The sequence below is a fragment of the Pseudopodoces humilis genome, chromosome 8, assembly GCF_049639895.1.
Source record: "Pseudopodoces humilis isolate 2021_Gansu_Grassland_sample_001 chromosome 8, ASM4963989v1, whole genome shotgun sequence".
NCBI classification, from domain to species: domain Eukaryota; kingdom Metazoa; phylum Chordata; class Aves; order Passeriformes; family Paridae; genus Pseudopodoces; species Pseudopodoces humilis.
Window position 1 is genome coordinate 1,567,917 of NC_142207.1, and position 19,285 is coordinate 1,587,201.

Consider the following 19,285-nt stretch of genomic DNA (forward strand, 5'->3'; position numbering starts at 1 on the left):
CAGAGCCCAACTAATTTCACCACAGAGCTTCGTTGTTATCCAGCTTCGTCTGCTCTTTCTCCAGAAGTGGAGTCCACATCTGCTAAGTGACAAAGTCAGCGTTTACGCTTTCCCCAGCTATTTGGCATATTTTGAATTTTTGAGGATTAATTTATTGAACAGTCAGCACTATTCGACTGCAACCCGTACAAAATCCTTCGGCCAATGAGTACAAGTCTGTTTGCAATTTCGAGGGGAACACTAAAAGATCCATCAGCTTAGTTGGACAGGAAACCTCAAAGTAATGTACTTCATTTTCCTTCTTAGTCTAGGATATGGATTCTTTCCTTTAGTTATCTATGTGGAATTATTGAATGGTTTGGATTGGAAGGGATTTAAAGATTCCGTTCCACCCCCTGCCATGGCAGGGACACTTCCCACCATCCCAGGCTGCTCCAAGCCTCATCCAGCCTGGCCTTGGGCACTTCCAGGGATCCAGGGGCAGCCACAGCTGCTCTGGGAACTCCAGCCCAGCCAGGAATTCCCAATTCCCAATATCCCATCCATCCCTGCCCTCTGGCACTGGGAGCCATTCCTTGGGTCCTGTCCCTCCAGCCTTTTACCCTCCCTTTAATGAGAACCCACGGCTTTCTCGTCCTCAAAATCATAACCACTGAAATCAAAGTGGGTTTATTTTCCCCAGAAACCTCTTTAGAAGCCACATTTCGGTGACAAGCTGATATTCGGTTCTCTAGAATTCTTCTATACATTAATTCCTTGGAATGCGGCATCTCCATCCGCAAGGTCTCCATCTGTCCAGAGAAGGAAACCGTATTTCTTGTAATACAACACGTAATCCCAGAGAATTATAAAATAAATATAAATAAATATACAAACTAATTCAGCAGAGTCCGCTAAATTTGTGTCACTCGATTTCACAGACGAGCCCGGGCGGGCGGGCGAGCAGCGGCTCCGCCGTGAGGCGATGGCCGCCCTCACGCCCGCCCTCAGGGCGCTGCCCCAGTGCCCTTTCCCAGCCTCCCGCTCCCCGCCTCTCCGCGGGATTTCCCCGTTTTCTCCACATTTGTGCCCGTGAGCCTCACCAGGGCTCGGCTGAGGGCCGGCCGGGGCTACTCCGCCTCCCTCACACCACAGGGGCGCAGCGAGAAGGAGCCGGGTGACCCGACGGCACCACCGCAGCTCCCGGGTATGTGAGGGGCCGGCCGGGCTGCGGCCCCTCCCTCCGCCGCGGCCGGGAAGCGAAAGCGAAAGGAAGCCCCGGCAGAGCTCCGGAGATTTGCGAGGAGCCGCGGGTCGCGTCCCCAGCCCGGCCCCGGCCGTGTCCGTCCAGAGGTGAGCGGTGAGGGAGCCCCTCGGATCCCGTGGAGGAGTCTGGATAAACCAAGGGAAGGTACTGATCATTAATGCTTTCACTTTCCTTTTATTTTTTTATTTTTTTTTTTCTTTCCAGGAAACTGTACAGAAGTTTCTGAATTCTGGCTGCTCGATCCAAAGCAGAAAGGGATTCCGGGATCCATAACCTCAGTTTCAAGCCTCTGGGTGTAGCAGGTTCGGCGTTGTCGGGTCAGAATTAAGGTGAGGATTCCGAGGTGAGAGGGTCGGGAATTTGGGCTGCTCCAGCTGGGACTTTATGGTCAGAGAGTGTCTGACCTGTGGAGTATTCAGCCTAAATCTTAGAGGATCAAACCTTGCCCTGGCAGCCACAGTTTGGCTTGGGAGCCTCTTCACCTTGGGATCTCCCCATGGTCACTGGCCTGGGAACTTCCCCAAATTCCTTTTTATCTCCCTCCACAAAATGTTGTGGCAACGAATTCCAGCTTTCAAATTATCTGCTGTGTGAAAGCGTTTCCATTTGTGTTAAGCAGGTTTTGTAGAATCCCAGAATGGTTTGGGTTGAAAGGGACACTAAAGCTCATCCAGAGCCATCCCTGCCATGGCAGGGACACTTTCCACAGTCCCAGGTTGCTCCAAGCCCCATCCAACCTGGCCTTGGACACTTCCAGGGATCCAGGGCCAGCCACAGCTGCTCTGGGAAATCCATTCGAGCTCCTCCTCATGCTCCCAGCAGAAATTCCTTCCCAAAATCCCACCCAAATCTCCTCCTTCCCAGTAGGAGCCATTCCCTGTGTCCTGTCCCTCCATCCCTTGTCCCCAGTCCCTGTCCAGCTCTCCTGGAGCCCTTTCAGGCTCTGGAAGGGGCTTTGAGGTCCCTTTTTTCTCCAGTCTCTCAAGCACAGAACATAGAGGCTGTTCCCATGTGTGTAACTGCAAAAAAGTAGCATAAAGGTAAAAACAGAACTACCAGAAGAGCAAAGTTAAGTTGTGTCCCGCAGAATTCCTCACATCACTCTCTGCCTTTTATTTCCTTGGAAGGAAGGAGGCTTCACATATCCAATACCTGTCACTTTTGCCTATGAAATTACACATTTATGTTTAAAAATTCTTTCAGCTCAGCACAGCTTCTGGTATTCCTGATATTCCATTGCATCAAAAATCCCCAAACAATACACACAATGTTGTAATTTCTTCCCTCAGGTTTCCATGGATGTTACAAGCCCCCCATCATCTCTGAAAGACAATGGTTTTGTAAGTATTTCCTGACGTGCTGCCTGGGAGTAAAATCCATATTTGACTTTTGTATCCCTGACTGAAGGTTTGTGCTACCACTGCTTCTGCTTGTCTCACCTTCTTCCACCCTTTAATACTTGGGACGTTGCTCATTTCTGCCTCCTGTTTCCATGGGGAGAATCCCATTTCCCAAGGTTCTGCATTACAGATCAGCTTAGAACTTTCTGTCCTGCCTCTCTTGCTCATCTTTCTTCATGGAGGATTTTAGGGGAATTTCCTTTTTTCCTGGGATTCAGCTCCAGCAGTGCTTAAGTGGTATTCATGGGACTTTCTCTGGAATTTCTTGTGTTTTCTTGGTTATTTTTTTGCTTCTTTCATAAATTGTTGTATAAAATTACTTTTTTATTAAAAGACAGACATCCTTTTTCTTACTGTCTTCCAGCTGTTGGCACATGCATCCTTTTTATTCTCTGCAGTCAATCCCTGGAGTGAAAGAATATTTTTCCCATTTTAATTATGACACAGATGGGTATTTCCCTGTTGCTTAATTTGAAACTGGAAGAAATACTTTATATTTTATTATTTTTAGGAAATACCCAGCATTACCAGGAGAACTGTGAAAATCATCTAATTCAGATCTTTTCCATGGATTATCTAATTTAGACCTTTTACATGCCTAAATTACATGGTTCCCATTCAAGCTTTAAGTGATCTTAAGTAAAATGGAAGGGAATATTTCAGCAGATCTCTTTGGATTTTATTTTATTTTTTCCTGCAGAATATTGCAGCCATAGAAACAAAACAGAACAGAGATTTCCTCTCTCCTTGGGCTTTGTTGTTTCCCTGCCCTTGTGAACTTCTGTCCTGAATTTCAATTCTGAAATGGTTCTTTTATCACCTTTCTGGTATTACTTTTAATTACCCAAAAGGACCCAAATCTCCCCAAGCTTGGAAGATCAAAATCCCATTCTCACTTTTATTTATTTTTTTATTGACATCTCCTCCTGGAGGAGCTGCTGAGAAAGCACAGAATTAAACATTTGTGGGTTTGAGGGGCATTGTTCTGTGTGGGAGAACATGGAGACAACTTGATTTATTAGTTACCTAAATATTAACCTGTGGGTTTTAGCAGTTGGATAATTAGCAAATAATAATGGCTGGCCATCTACAATTTAGTAGATTTTTGTCCTGTCCAGCCATTAAAATAATTCAATGATTTGACCTAAATGAATGATTTTTTAAATTTTTTGTTTAAACTTTTAAATTTTTTAGATTTTTTTTAATTGTTTGGGGTGTCTCAGTTGTTGCCCAACAGAGGATAAAACCAACGTGGTTCCTCTTCTCTCTGCAGAGTATGGTGCCTGCTGATCCACTTGGGACATCCAGGGAAGAGATGGAAAAACTGAAGGAAGAGCTGAGGATGTGGAAGGCAAGTTCTGTAAAGCACATGGAATCATGGAAATTTGCCAGGAGATAAAGATGACTGCATGCTTCTAAAATCAGATCAAACCCCCCACATTTACAGCATCTTTAATTTGTTCTGTTCTTCAACACTTTGTGTTGATCCCACTCTTGTAAGTTTAATATTTACCCAAAGTGTTAAAAGTAAATAAATACAAAGGCCTTACTCAAGGTTTCATTTGTTCCTGCAGAAATAAATCTTAATAAAATTTAAAATATTCTTCTTTTTTGCTATCCAGGAAAGAGTTGAAGAGGCTGAAAATGTAAAAGTTGACCTTGTTCTCTCTGGATTAATTGCTGATAAAGAATGTTACGAAGCAGAGAAGAAGCTGACAGAGCTGAAGGAGCAAGAGAAACAGCATAAGGACAGAATTACCGACTTTCAGGTATGGAGAAGGCTTGGTGGTGTTTGGAGGGGTGGGAAGGAGGTGTGGATTAGGAAAATGAGAGGAATGTTCCCGGTTTCCATGACTTTACCAGTGTGCAGGCTGTCCTGGTCAAATGTTCCACATATTTTTTGCTGCACTTTAGTTTTTCACTGGCAGGCAAAGAACCAGTGCAATAAACTGAATCTATTTTGGCATGAAACCTGCCAAAACCAATCCTTCTCTTCCAAGATTCTCCCCTACAGATGAGTTTCAGGTCTGGGTGGAGTGGATAAAGCTCAGGGGGATGATTCCACTGCTTTGCCAACCCCCTGTTCTATGAGAGGTCACAGCACCCAAATGATCAGCATTTCTTAAGTGCCCGGTGAGCTGGGCAAGAGCCAGGCCCCGACTGAAGATTTTTCCTTCTAGAAGTGCTTGGTTCCAGAGCCCCTTGGTTCATTCCCTCAATATTCCATGTGCAGGAGCAGCAGAAGGTTCCACAGGCTGCCAAGGAGGTGCTTTCAGTGAGCTTTGGTAAACTGCTGATGAGGAATTACAGCTTCAAGCTGTTCAAATATAATTAATAGCTTAAACACACTCAGAGATTTTTCTGAAAGCTGATTTTGGTTCTTTAATCATAAAAGTTTGGATTTATACCCAGGAAAGGTCATTATCACCGTCAGACTTGGCACCTTCTGATTGTGGCTGGCCAGAGCTGACAACATCTCTGTTTCCTTCTCATCCTGTCACATTCCCTGTCCAGGAAATCCTGGATTACAGAACTCTGTGTCCAAGCAGGATTCATTGTTCTGAAGGAATTACGGAGCAGACAGGAGGAAGGAGAAGGACATGAAGAGGGAAGAGCAGCAGCATGGCAGAAACTGCCCAGATTGTGCTGAAATATATTTCTGTCCTTATTTAAGTGTTTAATTTTGCATTTCCTATTTTTGGCCTGTAGCAGGAACTCAACCTGCTAAACCAGGAAAACATTGAGCTGAAGAAAGAGATTGAAAAGCTCAAAGAAGACATGGAAGAATTCAAGTCCCAGAAGAATCTGGTAAAGGAAGTGAAATATTTGGAAATTTGTCTTTTAGGAAGGCAGATTTTTATTTTCAGAGAATGGTTTGGGTTGGAAGTAACTTTAAATCCCATCTCACTCCAAGCCCAGGGACACCTTCCACTATTCCAGGTTGCTCCAAACCCTGTCCAAGCTGGCCTTGGACACTTCCAGAGATCCAGAGGCAGCCACAGCTTCTCTGGGAAACCTGAGCCTCCCCACTGAATTTGCCCCTCTTAAACTGTTGTGGCCGCTTGTTCAGCATTTGAACCTCTACTTATTTAAACATAAAATAAAGCTGAAATTCCTTTTCTCCCTGGCAAGACAATTTGAAGCAGGCAGAGGATATGGAAATAAACCCAAGAGGGACTGAAAGCGTGAGAGGAATGAAAACAAGCAGAGAGGAATAAAAACAAGCAGACATTTATTACATGGAAGGCAGTGGAATAAAAAATACAGCATTGGTAATTTTCAAATTTTCTTTTTCCTGTGTCAATTCTAAAGTTAGAGATTAAAAAGAATGTGGCAGAAATGAAATTGAAGTTCATTCACCTGGAAGAGATGAAGGATGATGGGGCAGATGTGGATATGGACACCCACTGTGTTTTTGGGGCAGCCACAAAAGTTCCCTTCCAACTCAATCAGAACCAGGCACTGCTGACTTTTGAAGATGAAGAAGGTAGGATGTGTATTTTAATTATAAAATTAATGTCTCTGACATATTTCACCTGGTAGTGGTGTGGTTTTCCCCCAAGGGTGTTATGAATGGAATGGGAAAAAACCTTTGTGTTAATATTTTATACAATAAGATCATCTTTTGACAGCTTAAAAGTTTTACTATTCTCACTCAAAATCTATTTTTATATGTATAATTAATAATGCCATTGCTGTATTTATTGTATATTATTTTAATAATATTGTTTATTCATTATTATTAAAGTTGATATAATACTTTGTTAGTATATTATTTGGCCTACATAAAACCACAGAGATTTTATGGCAATAGACATGGATGCTTAGGATCTGGATGCCTAATTATTATTTATTTCTCCTTTACTGATGCAAAGGGAGATTTTTTTTTAAGAGACTGGGGAATAATTTGGGGTTTACAATGATTAAACAATGATTTTCACATCTGATTTCTCTCAGTTGCCCAGAGGCTGACAAAGATGAGCAAGCACTGTGTGAACCTGGACAACACAACAGCAAATGTGACAGTGGAGTCTTTTCAACTTGACATGGGATTCCGTTTTGAGGTAAACAACTGAAATAGGCAGCTCTAAACATCTGAGTTCTTTAAATGCTGTAGGCTCTTTTTTTTTTTCCTCAGTATTTTCAGTCACAAAATGCACAAAAATTTGATGTTTTTAGCTCCATGTCACTGTCTCTGGAAAGAAGATCAACGTTTCAGAAATCCCTGAGCTTCCCATTCCTGAAGATTGGATGAGAGACAAACTGGAGCTGCATTTCTACAAAACTAAGCAGGCAGAAGGAGGAAGAGAAATAGAAAATGTGACCTACAACAAGGAGTCTGGGACAGCTGTCATCACATTCCTCAAACCCGGAGGTAGAGTCTGGAATATTTTCTTACCCAAATTCAGGCCAAATTGTCCATTCTGGGGTAACCACTGGGTGTTGCAAACTCTTCCCATAGGGATTTCATGGATCCCTCAGAGATGTGGGGAAATACAGCAGTTTTTCATTACATCCTCTTTGAGCAAACATAACCTGCTCCCAGTTCATGAGCTTTCTTTCAGAACTTCTCTAAAAAAGCTGTTTTTTTTTTTTTCCTCCGCATTGCCAGACACTCACATTGCAAACAGAAAATCAGGAAAGTGTTTGATTTTAGCTCCTGTTGCATGACAGTGAAGTTGGATTCCTATTGCCCAACTGGAAGGAATTCCATGATCAGTGGAGCCACATCCACTTAGAGCAGCTGTTTTAGATTTATTTCAGAGCTTTTGTGAGCATTTAATGATGTTACTATTTTTTTTTTTTGGAAGTGCCAAATAAACATTTTGCAGAATGCACATGAAGAATCTACAAGTGTTCCATCCTCCATCAGTTTCTACATCCACAAAGATGAGTCTGGTCTTTGAAATGTTCATAAAATATTGGTTCAATTATATTAAAATAATTAACTGTGGGGCTTTTTTTCTTGCTCTCTTACAGCCAGTTACAACTTTGTGGGACATACTAACTACCCTTTCTGTACAGAGGGCAGGTGGTTCATCCTTGCTGTCTCCCCAGGTTTTGATTTTCACTTGAAGAAGTTTCAGGTAAAAGAATCTACTCCAGGCTGACAGAACAGATAAGTGGGAAATGGGAGAATGGGCAGAATTTTCACTCCTTTTGTGTGAACTGAACAGCGAGTGTGAGTGTGAAATAGGCTGCTGAGCTCATGCGTGGAAGCTGTAATTTATTTTTAAAGGCTGTGCTTGTGTTTCCTTGATGGAATTATCTCAGCACTCCCCATATGGCTGTGCTGGGCTGTTTGGGAAGGAGGTTGAGCACAAAGTTCTCCAAAGTCACAAAGCTCTGTCAGGATCCCAGAGTCCCAGCGGATGCAACATTTGCTCATTCATTCCTTGATTTCACTCCTTCATTCAGCCCAAACTGTGTCTCTGTCACACAGAGCTGGCTCATCACATTCTCCCTCCACTTGGCTGCTGCTTTATGAGTAGATGGTGATGCGGTCAGCATTGTGTATATAATTAGGCCCTTGTAATTAAGGCATGGGCTGCAGTGTGCAGACACCCAGCAGGGTTCTCTGCAGGTCTGGGGCGAGTCCTGGCAGGGATTTTATGGGCTGCTGCTGTCAAAGATCCCCAAATCCAGAGTGTGGCTGCATTAAGGAGTGCAGGACACACCAGTTAAGGTGTGGGCTCAGAATTATGGAATCAGGGAATATCCTGAGCTGGGAGGAACCCAGAAGATCGTGGATCCAGCTCCTGGCCCTGCACAGACACTCCAAAATCCCACCCTGGGCATCCCTGGCAGTGCTGTCCGAACGCTCCTGGGTTTCTGGCATCCTTGGGAATATGCTCATTCCCTGGGGAGCCTCAGCACCCTCTGGGGAAAAATCCTTTCCCTGAAATCCAACCTAAACCTGCCCTGGCCCAGCTCCAGCCGTTCCCTGGGTCACAGAGAGCAGAGATCGGAGCTGCCCCTTAGGAGGAAGCTCCAGACTGGGCTGAGTCTCCCCTCACTCTCCTCCAACAAACCAAGTGCCCTCACCTGCTCCTCCACAGCCCCTCCAGACCCTCCATTGTAGTGTGAATCCAGGATTCCTGCTCTTCCCAGAGAAATTCCCACTATTAAAGTCTTCACCTCGCCAGAGATCCCAGCCACGCCTGAGCGAGGAATTTAATTCCCATCTCTGGCACTTCCTTTGGATGCACAGCTGCTGCATAATCCTGGTTTGTTCTTTCCTCCCCAGGCATACTGCAGGGTTTCCAAGAAGACCATTCTGCTGAAAGGAATCCCAGAGGTGGAAGAGAATGAAGAAAGTGTGCAGGACATGATTGAAATTCACTTCCAAAAGCCAACCAACAGTGGAGGCGAGATAGAGAAAATCAAATTCACCTCCAGTGGAGAAGCCTATGTTTGTTTTGAGGAGGATACTGGGAATGCCATCTCGGAAATCAAAGGGGACTCGTGAAGTTCTGAGGTTTTGTTCCTCAGAGGCACAGGAATTTGTGTAGATACTGTGCTTTCATGTTCTGAAATTGCTACTGTGAAAGAGCAATCCCTGCCTTTCTGATCTGTCTCGTGGCACTGGCTTTGCATAGGAAGTCAGCAAAACTCCCTGCCTGTGCTGCAGATTAAAGGCAAAGACCAAGCCTTCAGCAGCCCCTGAAACACTATCTCAGATTTTCTGAAACTTTGCATATTTTATACCTTGCAGATTTTAAAATACTCCACAGTGGGATGAGTGGATTATTCCTTGCATTCTGGATACAAAAGACATATTTAATCCCAATCTAAGCCTCCTCACAGTCCCGCTTTTTTGACGTGCCAGAGCTTCAGAAGGTAGCTCTGACACAGCTCCAGTCCTGCTGAGGTTGCTGAGCGCCACCAGGACTCAAATATCTGAAAGAATCCTGTCATTTCATAAAAGCCACCTTATCAAATTAATGATAGAATTAAAATAGGAAACAGGGGGTGCAAAACCAAGAAATTGCACTTAAGAAATGCTCTGGCATTTGCTGCCTTGAGCTGCTGGGCTTCTGCCTATTCATAGCCTGCTTTATTGTTTGATTTTAATATTTGTTTCTGCAATTAAATTTCTTCCTCATTTTTATTTGTGATTTTGGTTATTTTAAACAGGGATTGAGCTGATGCTGTACCTGTTTTTTTAAGAGCCCTGAGGGAATCTGGTGATCCCAGGCTGGGGCTGGGAGGGCTTGGAGAGAGTAATTTTCCAAGGAGGAATGTTTTGTCTTTTCTGCTGTCATCCTTGGAAAACAAATCCTCTTCTGAGTTAGCACTTTTGCCACACTTGTGGGCTGAAATGGTTTGGCCCCAACAATCTTAACTCCAAACTAACATGGAGCCTGACATTGAAAATAATTTCTTTACAGGGTATTTGACATCTTGATAGGCCGGGAAAGGAGAGTGCACTGAGAAGAGCACTGCAAAAATACCTCAGGGATTATTATTCCAGACAAACTGTTAATTGGCAATGGAGAAATGTTGACTATGGAAAATTAAAGGGCTGCAAACACCACAGTTTATTTTGAATTTGCTGTTGAGGGAGATACATGTGACTGTAGCACCTCTCACTGTTTAGGGCGTGCAAAGGCAGGGACTGATTACCTGACCATTGTAAAATAATAATTACTTCAAACAAAGTAGTGCTGAAGAATTTGTGGAGATTGTGCACTTTTGCACTCTCAAAAACTTGCTAAGACCAAACACCTTAAAAAGAAAGGGGGAAAAAACCTGAGCAAGGTAAAAAATGTGATGAATTTCAACTGTATCTCACCGATAAAATATTGAGAAATAAATCCTTAAGGAAAAAGCTTTAAATTCTCTTAAGGTGTCACTCACAAGGAGTAGTGAGAAGCTGCAGCTTTTAAAACCCAGAAAATAAATTAGATTTTTACATTTTAAAGACAATGTCTGTAAATGTCTTGCTTTTGTCCCTCATCAATTATGGCTTGTGATCATTACCCTGTTAAATTTTAAAGCAGCACTGGTGCTTTAAAGGCTGGAGTTTGGTTTTAGGGATGAAAAATAAGAATGAATGATGTTTCTATAAATGTCAATATCCTTTTTCCTCCCCGCTGGGGTGACTTTCTCTCGGGCTGCGAGGTTTTTATACCCAAATTACATTTCCCAGCTGCAGCTTTCATCCAAACGTCGGTGCCGAGCTAAACACGGGGATCTTTGGAGCTGTGCAAGCGCAGCCTTCGGGAGTGTCCCTGGCCATGTGGGATATTGGGAATTGGGAATTCCTGGCTGGGAGAGAGGCCCTGGCACAGGGTGCCCAGAGCAGCCGGGGCTGCCCCTGGATCCCTGGAAGTGTTCCCTGTCCTTTCCTGGCCCTCTCCATTGCATGTCGCTGCACATCCCAGCTCCCTGAGCCCGTTCCCGGCCCCTCAGGCCCCGCCGCCATTCCCAACTCCGCAGTTCCAGGCGGGAAGGGCGGGCCCGGCCGCGCTCTGTCCCCTCAGGGCTGGAGGCGGCCTGAGGGGCGGCCCCGCCGCTTCCCCGCCGCTTTCGCTTTCGTTTCCCCGCCGGGCCCGCTCGCTCCGGGCCCTTCCCGGTACGATCCATTCCCGCTGGGATCCCCGTCCCGTGGGAGCCCCATCCCGCTCGGATCCCGTCCCTTGGGAGCCCCATCCCGCTCGGATCCCGGTCCCGTGGGAGCGACGGCCATGGCAAGTGCCGGGGAGGGGCAGGGCCGGGAGGAGCTGGGGAAAAAGGGTGGAGAGGGAGCAGGAGAGGGACTGGGGTCAAGGGTTAGAGAGGCAGGACACAGGGAATGGCTCCCACTGCCAGAGGGCAGGGATGGATGGGATATTGGGATGGGATTCCTGGCTGGGCTGGAATTCCCAGAGAAGCTGTGGCCGCCCCTGGATCCCTGGCAGTGCCCCAGGCCAGGCTGGACATTGAGGCTGGAGCAGCCTGGCACAGTGGGAGGTGTCCCTGCCGTGGCAGGGGTGGCACTGGATGGGATTTAAGCTCCCTCCCAACCCGACCCACTCTGGGATGTGCCGAGAAGCCACAGCAGGACCCGATTGTCAGCGGAGCCGCTGCCCCATTCCCACCTCCCGGCCCATTCCCGGCCCCTCCCGCAGCGCCCATCCCTGCCCGGGAGCAGCTGCTCGGCACAGACGCGTCTCGGGAGTGATTCAGCACAAACCGTGTGTTCTTGGGTTGTTTTTTTTCCCCTAACCCCACTAGCAGGCCCGAGTGTTGCTCCCAAACACCAGCTGGGAAGGTGCGAGGGCTGTCTGGCAGCTGAGCTGAGCTCCGGCTGTGCCAGGCGTGAGAAAATCCCTGTTTGTATTCCCTCCGTGCTGCCTCATTACAGCGGGGACTTGCTCTCACACGAGCTTCACCGCCAGGATAATTGGCTACTGTAATTAATTAAAAGCTCCCGGCTCTGGAAATTTGACGGGGGATAAAAGGAGGTTGCGGAGCCTCTCGCTGGGTTTGTCTCCAGAGCCGTGGTGGTCGCTGGGATTTTGGACAGACATCAGCAGCACATTCTGCTCTGGGGCTGGAGCTGGGATTGTGTTTTAGGCAGCAAAAAACAACTTAAGAGAAGTTTAAAGAATTCTGATGGAGTGACTGACCTCAAGTGTGGTTACTGACAGCTCGTTCCCACAAACGCTGCCATGCAGTCAAATCAAATTTACCTCCTTTCTTCCAAAAAGTCAGCGAACTGTTACTAAATTAAGTCGGTGCTCCATGATTTGCAGAGATTTTGCTGTGATACTCCCAGTGCAATGTTCTTGTTTATGTCTGTGTAATAAGAATGGAAAGAAAATCTGCTCTTCCTAGCAAGACGTGGATGCAGATGCTGTTTGGGATGGGATTTGTGTTTGCTCCTGGGGCTTTGGCTCTGATGGAAATCGTGTGTGTGGTTGGTTGTTCCATGCTCTGCGGGTCTGGACTGGCTGGATGATGTTCTCCTGATTTAACAGGGTTATCCATATAATAATTGGAGAGATCTGAGTCAGATCCCAGCTCTCCTGGATTTAACAAGGAATCTGCCCCTTCCACTCTGCAAGGAATCCTTGCTGAGCACCACGTGCAGTTACAATTTTTCATTCTTTTCTAATTTGGAATATTAGAATCAGAGAAAACCACGTTATCAGTGGGACCTTCCAGCTGAGAAGCTCAAGTTTAATGCTCATTTTTACTGCTTTAAGAAGATACCAAGAGGGTTTAAATGGCATTTAAAACCATTTTTTAGTGCACAGTAATGCACTAGGCAGCCTGGCAGAGAGATCTGATTGAGCAGCATTAATTAACCCGTAAATGCACATTGCAGAGGGAGTGGGAGTTCTCTCCAGGGGTGGGAATTTGGGAGGTTCCTCCTGCATTTACCGTGTGCCATCTCTGCACAGGCCACGGGCCAAGCTGCCAGATCCACGAGGACAATTGTCATTGCTGGTGTCCCAGCTGGCCTCCTGCAGGATGATGTCATGGCTGACATCCTCACCATCCACTTCCAAATGTCCAGGAATAACGGCGGGGATGTGGAAGAGGTCACGTATCCCACACGGAATAAAGGAGTTGCCTACATAACCTTTGAGGATCAAGAAGGTATTTTAGATTTGTGTCTTCAAGTACAGCCATCCCCCAAAGAATTAGCCCCAGAATGTTGATCCCAAGACAAATGATTTTAAATTGGGATTTTATAGAACTGGGAGGCTGAAGCCTCTCTGGTAATCAGGCCAAGTTTCAGGATTTTATTTCTGCTCGTTGAAGTAATGACTCACTCGTCATGCAAAGCGATATGTTTGTTTTGCAGGAACAAATTGATGCCATGAATAACGTATTATTTTTGTAGTCAGGCTCTGGGGAATAAATCTCTGCCAATTAATGTGCCAAGGAGGCGGGCTCATGTCTCTCTGAGCAATTTGGAGTAAAATACATAAAATATTAGGTGAGAGTATTGAGTGGCCTGCACGTGTTTGGGTACAGGAAGGGTTCCAGCAGGCTAGAGGTGACTGTTCCACTGCTCATCAAGTGAATCTGGGTTTGTTTTTAGTTGTGGAGAGTGTTCTGAAGAAGGAGCAGCATCTCCTGCAGGACAAGAGGCTGCCCAGGACCTACCCGCTGACGGTGACCTGCTACTGCAACAGTGTGAGCCCTGATTCATCTCCTTGTGCTTAATGCCTTATAAACCACTTACTAACCACTCCTTAACTTCTCCAATTCACAATTCCAGGTCTTCCTCTGTGTCACATCCACCCTCAACGTGGCTCTTTTCAGAGATCACTTTGTTTTGGAAGATTTGGTGGAAGAGATGAAAAAGCAGAGCCCGGATTTGAATTTCGGTCCTTTGCAGCCTGACGGACAAATTTCTGTGAGAGGGTCCTTCCCAGCACTCAGAGTGCTGAGAGAATTCCTCTTGTTAAAGGCAAAATCCCTCTCAGAGGAGGGCAAAAGAGAGGGAAAATCCCATCAGAAACCGAGGAAGAAGCTGCAGGAGTACAGAAGTGCCGCGGAGACGAGGAATTCCCGGAATGAGCACAGGGAAAAACAAGTGCTGGTTCTGGACACAGATATCTATCTCTACATGAAGTGCTTTCTTCCCAAAAAGTTCCAGGCAAACGACATTGTGATTTCTGGTGTCACTGATGGTGACATCACCACGGTGTGCATTGAGAGTGCTGGCAGGGAGGCTGGTGCTGCTCGCAGATCAAGGGCCAAGGAAATCATTGAAAGGTGCTCCGTAGAACTCCAGAAGATTTTACGTAAAGAAAGGATCTGCCTCAAGGAACAGAGCAGAGGGGAGAAGCAGAGATACAAACAGCTCTGTGAGAGGCTGAAGGCCCATTACCCCAAGCTGCTGATCGTTCCTTACGACACCCACATTGACGTGGTGGGAATGTCTGCAGATGTTTTTGCGTTTAGGGAGGAGGTGAGGAGGCTCTCCAGGTAGGAGGGAGTGCTCCTGGAGTTTGTACTTCTCACCCAGCCTGTGCCTGTGGCCCTGTGGCCCTGTGGCACTGCACATCTCCCTCTGTGTCACTCTGGGTCGCCTTGTCCCACTCACTGGGAGGGTGACCCTGCCTGGCCCTCCCCAAATACCAAATTAAGGTCAGAACAAGAAACCAATGATCTCTGCACTTAGGCAGCAAAAAGAATTTAAACCTCATCTGTCCAGAAAGAGCCACATTTTCCTTTTGATACCTCAGTGCCTTCTCATCCCAATTTGCTGTCAAGGAGTAGGTGATGAGAAGAGAGATTTTGGGGTTTTTTTTAAGCTGGGGGTGCCAGCCTTGTAGGAAACACTGCAGGGAAGTTCTGTGGGAGGTTGTGTGAGGAGGTGAGCACAGCAGACAGGAATGGGGACCTTGATCTGCAGAGGGACCTTCTCCCCCTTGGGAAGAGAGCTGGGACACTTGGCAGAGCAAAATGCACATGGGATGAGCAGGCTTCAGAAAGCCTTGAAAATTCTTCTCTGGAGGAAACAGGCAAGTTTATTTTCATAGGAGCAATAATGGGTTTTTTTCCAGCTGTAAAGGCTTCTGCAGCATCTCTTGACAGCACGTTATTTAGATGTGAAAGTGTGTCCAGAGATTTGATGGGAAAATTTGGGGGCATTCAGACTTTGAAATCAGATTCTGTTTATGCAGATCTGTTTCTGTATCCATTACAAGAGCACAGAGAGGATTTTTTAGACCAATACAGAAAATAGCTTTTATTTTGTGATATCTGTGTGTTTAGAATAATTTGTCAAAACATCCACAGCACCAGCTCTTCTGTTTGATGTGCAGGGAAAGTTTTAGGGGTTTATGCCACAAAAGAAAGCAGTTGTCCAAAGCATCTTATCTGTGTTATTTTAACCAAATCCCAAGTTTTTGGTTGGAAGCCCAAACCTGAACCCCAAGAAATGCTTGAGGCATTTTCTTGTCATCACTGATTATCCATGGCAATGAAGCCAGTGAAAGGTGTTAGAGCAGTGATTTAAAAATGACTGTCAAAGCAGCGAGCTGAATTGGGGGGGTGGGAGTAATGTTTAAAGATTATATGTAAAAAATATATATTAATAATATACATTATATTTTTTAATATTTTATTTTATATATTCAATATTATTTTTTTTAATCTTTTAGATATTTTATATATATGTATAATTTAATTATTATTTCATCCTTTCCACGTTCCCCCATGCTCTGCAGGTTCTCCAAGGGGCTCAGGAATGAGAAACTCTGGGAAACTCCCCCTGGAGCTGTCTGGGCTCTTCCCCACTGAACTCAAGCAGAGATGGGAAGTTTTTCAACCTTGTCAAAGACAAAATCCTCTAGGAAGGCTAATCCTTTAATGAAATTAGTGTTTTCCAGTATCCACACTGAGCTTCTCTTTTTTTTCCAAAGAGCCTCGTTTATTTATAATTTTTTTTCTGATTCAGAGCTTTGGTATTTCCTATTTGCTCAGCTGGCACAGCAGTGGCACCGGTGTCTGTGTGAGCCCTGCCCGGTTGCTGCTGGCTGAGGGTGGTTTTTGAGTCAGCTTTGGCAGCAGCACAAGTTGGCAGCAGCGCTTCAGGTGTCCTTCAAGTCTGGTTTGCTGCCAAACAACTCCTTCCTACCCAACCACTCGCAGTCACAGCCTCCCAGCCTTGAAATCGCTGCTGAATAAAATGTTCTTTTCGAATCCTGGCTGCTCTGCTGGAACAGCTCCTCTTTACATTCCCTGTGCAGCCCCTTTGCCCCCACGTCCTTGGCATCCCTTCAGCATTATCCCATTGTTCCCGGAGCTCTCGCATCTGCCGCTCCCTTGTTCCCAGGATGTCGCTTCTGGAGACAAAAAGAGCTTCTGCCTCGGCTGTTTTGTTTGTGGAGTGCTTTGGAAAGAGGTATCCGGGGGTGGTGGGTCAGGGAAAAGGAGCAGAGGAGCTGTTGTCGTGCTCTAGGGATGCTTTTCCAGGCTGGATTTGGCTGGGAATGCCCCACCTTGGGCACCTGGGATGGATCCAGGGCTCGTGGTGTCCGTGACAGGAGCAAAGCTGTGATCCAGGAGAGCCCAGGGTGTGCTGGCAAACCAGCCAGAACATCCCCAGTGAAACACATATTCCTTCCCTCACCCTGCAGATTCCATGGAAAACAATGGATATTTAGCCAAGACCCCTCCAATTTGGTCATTACCATGAATATTCCAATAAATCCAACCAAACAAATCCGTGTGAGGGCTGCTCAGAGATTTGCCAGCTCTCCTTCTCAGTTATTTTTATGGCAAGCAAAGCACTGCTGTCCCTATGAAATTCCACTTGAAAAATACTTGTTTGTGTTGGATAACATCTTGGGATCAGCTGTTATTCCTGGATCTGTTAATTGACTCAGGACTCTCAGGTTTGCACATTAATTTGAATAAAAAACTTGCTCAGGAGACCTCAACAAAACATTTGTGCCCTCACTTGCTGCCCTTCCCCAGAAGGGGATAAATAAGAGCTGTAAAAATACAAAGCCTAGTTTTGATTTGAGGCACAACTCCTACTGGAAAAGCCTAAAAAAAATAATAATTTAAAAGGGCAGAAATAGCAGAAGAATGTGAGCTCAGCTCCTGGCAGCACCTCGCTACAGTCAGTGGGGAAAACACCTTAAAAACACCTTTAAAACAGCAGGATTTGAGGGATATCCCTCAACAGGAAAATATTACCCAATTTGGAGGCCAAAGCAATCTCCTGGTTGTCCTGAGGGGCTGGGGGAGGTGATGCAGCAGCAGTGATTGACTGGAATCCTTCAGCATCCCCGACACAAAGGGCTGCTCCTGCAGGGGAGGGAGGACAAAGCCTCCCCTATTCCCCATTGTACCTGTGCATCTCATTATGCAGCGGGAAGGATGGATGGATGCCGTTCCTGCAGGAAGGAGCTTTTTCCATAAGGGAAAAAAAAAACCCCTTTCTGCAGATTTCTTGTCCCCAAAGCTGCCCCTGCCACATTTGAGCTGAGCTCAAACTTCGTGCGTTCGTTCCAAGTGCACAAAGTGCAAAAGAGCTGTCGCATCTCCTGAAAAATTGCAATCCTATTCTGAAGGAATATTCTGCTTTTGAGAGCAGTTTGTTTTATTTAAAAATAACCCCCAGAACGACGTGTAAGAAAAATAAACCGCGCTAGTAACAGTGAAATTATCTGAGACAACTTTCACACCTACATCTTTGTCGGGCCACACTGAGAGCGGGAAGCATCAAAACCAGATGAAAATGGGAATATTTATCTGCTGAGGGTGGTTGGTGAGTCCCTGCAGCCATCCAGGGGTGGATCCCACCCGGAGAGAGGAGATGGATTTAGCAGGGATCTCCCTTGGCTGCAGGAACAAGCCCTGGTTCCTGTTTTGGTGCGCATCTTGTGCAAGAGAAAAGCAGCTGGGACCCTGCCCAGAGGGGCTGGGAAATGCTTGGAAATGTTTTTCTGCATTGCTCAACCCTTCCGAGGTGGCTTCTCCCTCACATCCAGGGTGGTCGGTGCTCCAGGATCCCTGGCTTCCATCCAGTTTAATTCCAAATAACTCCTTTGGGCTCCTTCCCTTCGGTCGCTGCAGTTACCAGTGAAAAGACCTTTTCCACCCCTCTCTTTTAAATGAGGAGAAATCCCTTGTGGATACTTGACCACCTTCACCTAAATTAGAGGATGGGAGTATTCCCTGATTTCTGCCTGAAGATAATCGGGCAAGCTGGCCAAGGGGATAAACAAATAATCATTAATTTTAATTCTGATTTAAAGCAAACCAGAAAAATCGAGTAAGACTGCCCAATTCAGGACTGACAGCACCTGGTCTGCTTGTGCTTACTTTTCCCTCAGTTTTAAGAGTTGTAGAACATCTGCTGGAAAACAAATCCATTTTTCTACTTTCCTAACGCAGCTTTCCTTTGTCTCCTGACACCCATTACTGACCTTTGAAGAAATCTCCTGAAAGGAACTCGGTTAAAGAAAATCACCACCTCTGAAGGCAGCAGCCACCGGTGCTGGGGTGCTGCACTAAAAGCAGTTTCCAGGTGGATTTTCCCTGTTCTTTCTGCTCCTGCCTGGGGCAGTGGAGCAGCACCTGCCACACAGAATGGCAAAGGGGGAAAAAAAATCGGGATAAAATACTGGGAAAACAAGGTCCTGTTGTGTTTGTACAGCTGGAATAGTTTCATACTCCTGAAATCCCTGGCACGGTGGGTGGAGAAGGAACACCGGGAGTGGGATGGACAAGTGGCAGTGCTGGATTGGGATCGTGCAGGAAAGGTGGGATTTCTCCAGGGGGGATTTCTCCAGGGTGGGATTTCTCCAGGGTGAGATTTCTCCAGGGTGAGATTTCTCCAGGGTGGGATTTCTCCAGGGTGGGATTTTCTCACAGCTCATCCGTGATGGAGCAGGCTGTGTGTGCTGGAGCTGCTCATCCTATTCCCTGTTCCCTTGGTGCTCTGGGAAGAGTGGGATGATCCCTGCGAGCCCGGAGGTGCAGAGTTGGCCCCTTTGGGGTCCCTCCTCGGGCTGGACACGGGGACAGGAGCAGCTGCCACCAGCCGGGCCTTGTCCTTCCTCCTGTTCCTGCCGTAAGCTCGGGAACGCAAGAGGGAGCCAGATGCTTTGGAGCAGCAATTTCAAGGTCTGCGCCGGGGTCCTGCCCTGCTGCGGGAGGAGGAGATTTGGGATCA

General features: G+C 46.2%; 2 protein-coding genes across 3 annotated transcripts; both read left to right on the forward strand.

Moving 5' to 3' along the window:
• Positions 1 to 1,151: 1,151 nt before the first annotated feature.
• Positions 1,152 to 9,757, forward strand: NMI (N-myc and STAT interactor). Of its 2 annotated transcripts, none has more exons than XM_088059056.1 (11): positions 1,152 to 1,332; positions 1,451 to 1,575; positions 2,536 to 2,586; positions 3,920 to 3,997; positions 4,269 to 4,415; positions 5,359 to 5,454; positions 5,959 to 6,133; positions 6,604 to 6,710; positions 6,826 to 7,021; positions 7,627 to 7,733; positions 8,894 to 9,757. In XM_088059056.1, the coding sequence occupies exons 3-11, from the start codon at positions 2,542 to 2,544 to the stop codon at positions 9,113 to 9,115; spliced, it is 1,173 nt and encodes a 390-aa protein (XP_087915182.1). In that variant the 5' UTR covers positions 1,152 to 1,332; positions 1,451 to 1,575; positions 2,536 to 2,541; the 3' UTR covers positions 9,116 to 9,757. The 2 variants fall into 2 exon arrangements, with proteins under 2 accessions (XP_087915182.1, XP_014104697.2); XM_014249222.2 differs by having other exon boundaries at positions 1,155 to 1,332; positions 5,356 to 5,454.
• A 1,388-nt stretch (positions 9,758 to 11,145) lies between these two features.
• Positions 11,146 to 17,115, forward strand: RBM43 (RNA binding motif protein 43). The gene is made up of 4 exons (XM_014249245.2): positions 11,146 to 11,339; positions 13,038 to 13,236; positions 13,685 to 13,779; positions 13,865 to 17,115. The coding sequence occupies exons 1-4, from the start codon at positions 11,337 to 11,339 to the stop codon at positions 14,579 to 14,581; spliced, it is 1,014 nt and encodes a 337-aa protein (XP_014104720.2). The 5' UTR covers positions 11,146 to 11,336; the 3' UTR covers positions 14,582 to 17,115.
• Positions 17,116 to 19,285: the final 2,170 nt, after the last annotated feature.

What these genes read in the sequence shown, in the direction of transcription:
- NMI (XM_014249222.2), top strand. Translation starts at nt 2,542, where the DNA reads ATGGATGTTACAAGCCCCCCATCATCTCTGAAAGACAATGGTTTT. An exon ending in GACTTTTGAAGATGAAGAAG is followed by an intron (nt 6,134 to 6,603) that starts GTAGGATGTGTA and finishes GATTTCTCTCAG; the next exon opens with TTGCCCAGAGGCTGACAAAG. An exon ending in TTCACTTGAAGAAGTTTCAG is followed by an intron (nt 7,734 to 8,893) that starts GTAAAAGAATCT and finishes TTTCCTCCCCAG; the next exon opens with GCATACTGCAGGGTTTCCAA.
- RBM43 (XM_014249245.2), top strand. An exon ending in AACCTTTGAGGATCAAGAAG is followed by an intron (nt 13,237 to 13,684) that starts GTATTTTAGATT and finishes GTTTGTTTTTAG; the next exon opens with TTGTGGAGAGTGTTCTGAAG. An exon ending in TGACCTGCTACTGCAACAGT is followed by an intron (nt 13,780 to 13,864) that starts GTGAGCCCTGAT and finishes TCACAATTCCAG; the next exon opens with GTCTTCCTCTGTGTCACATC.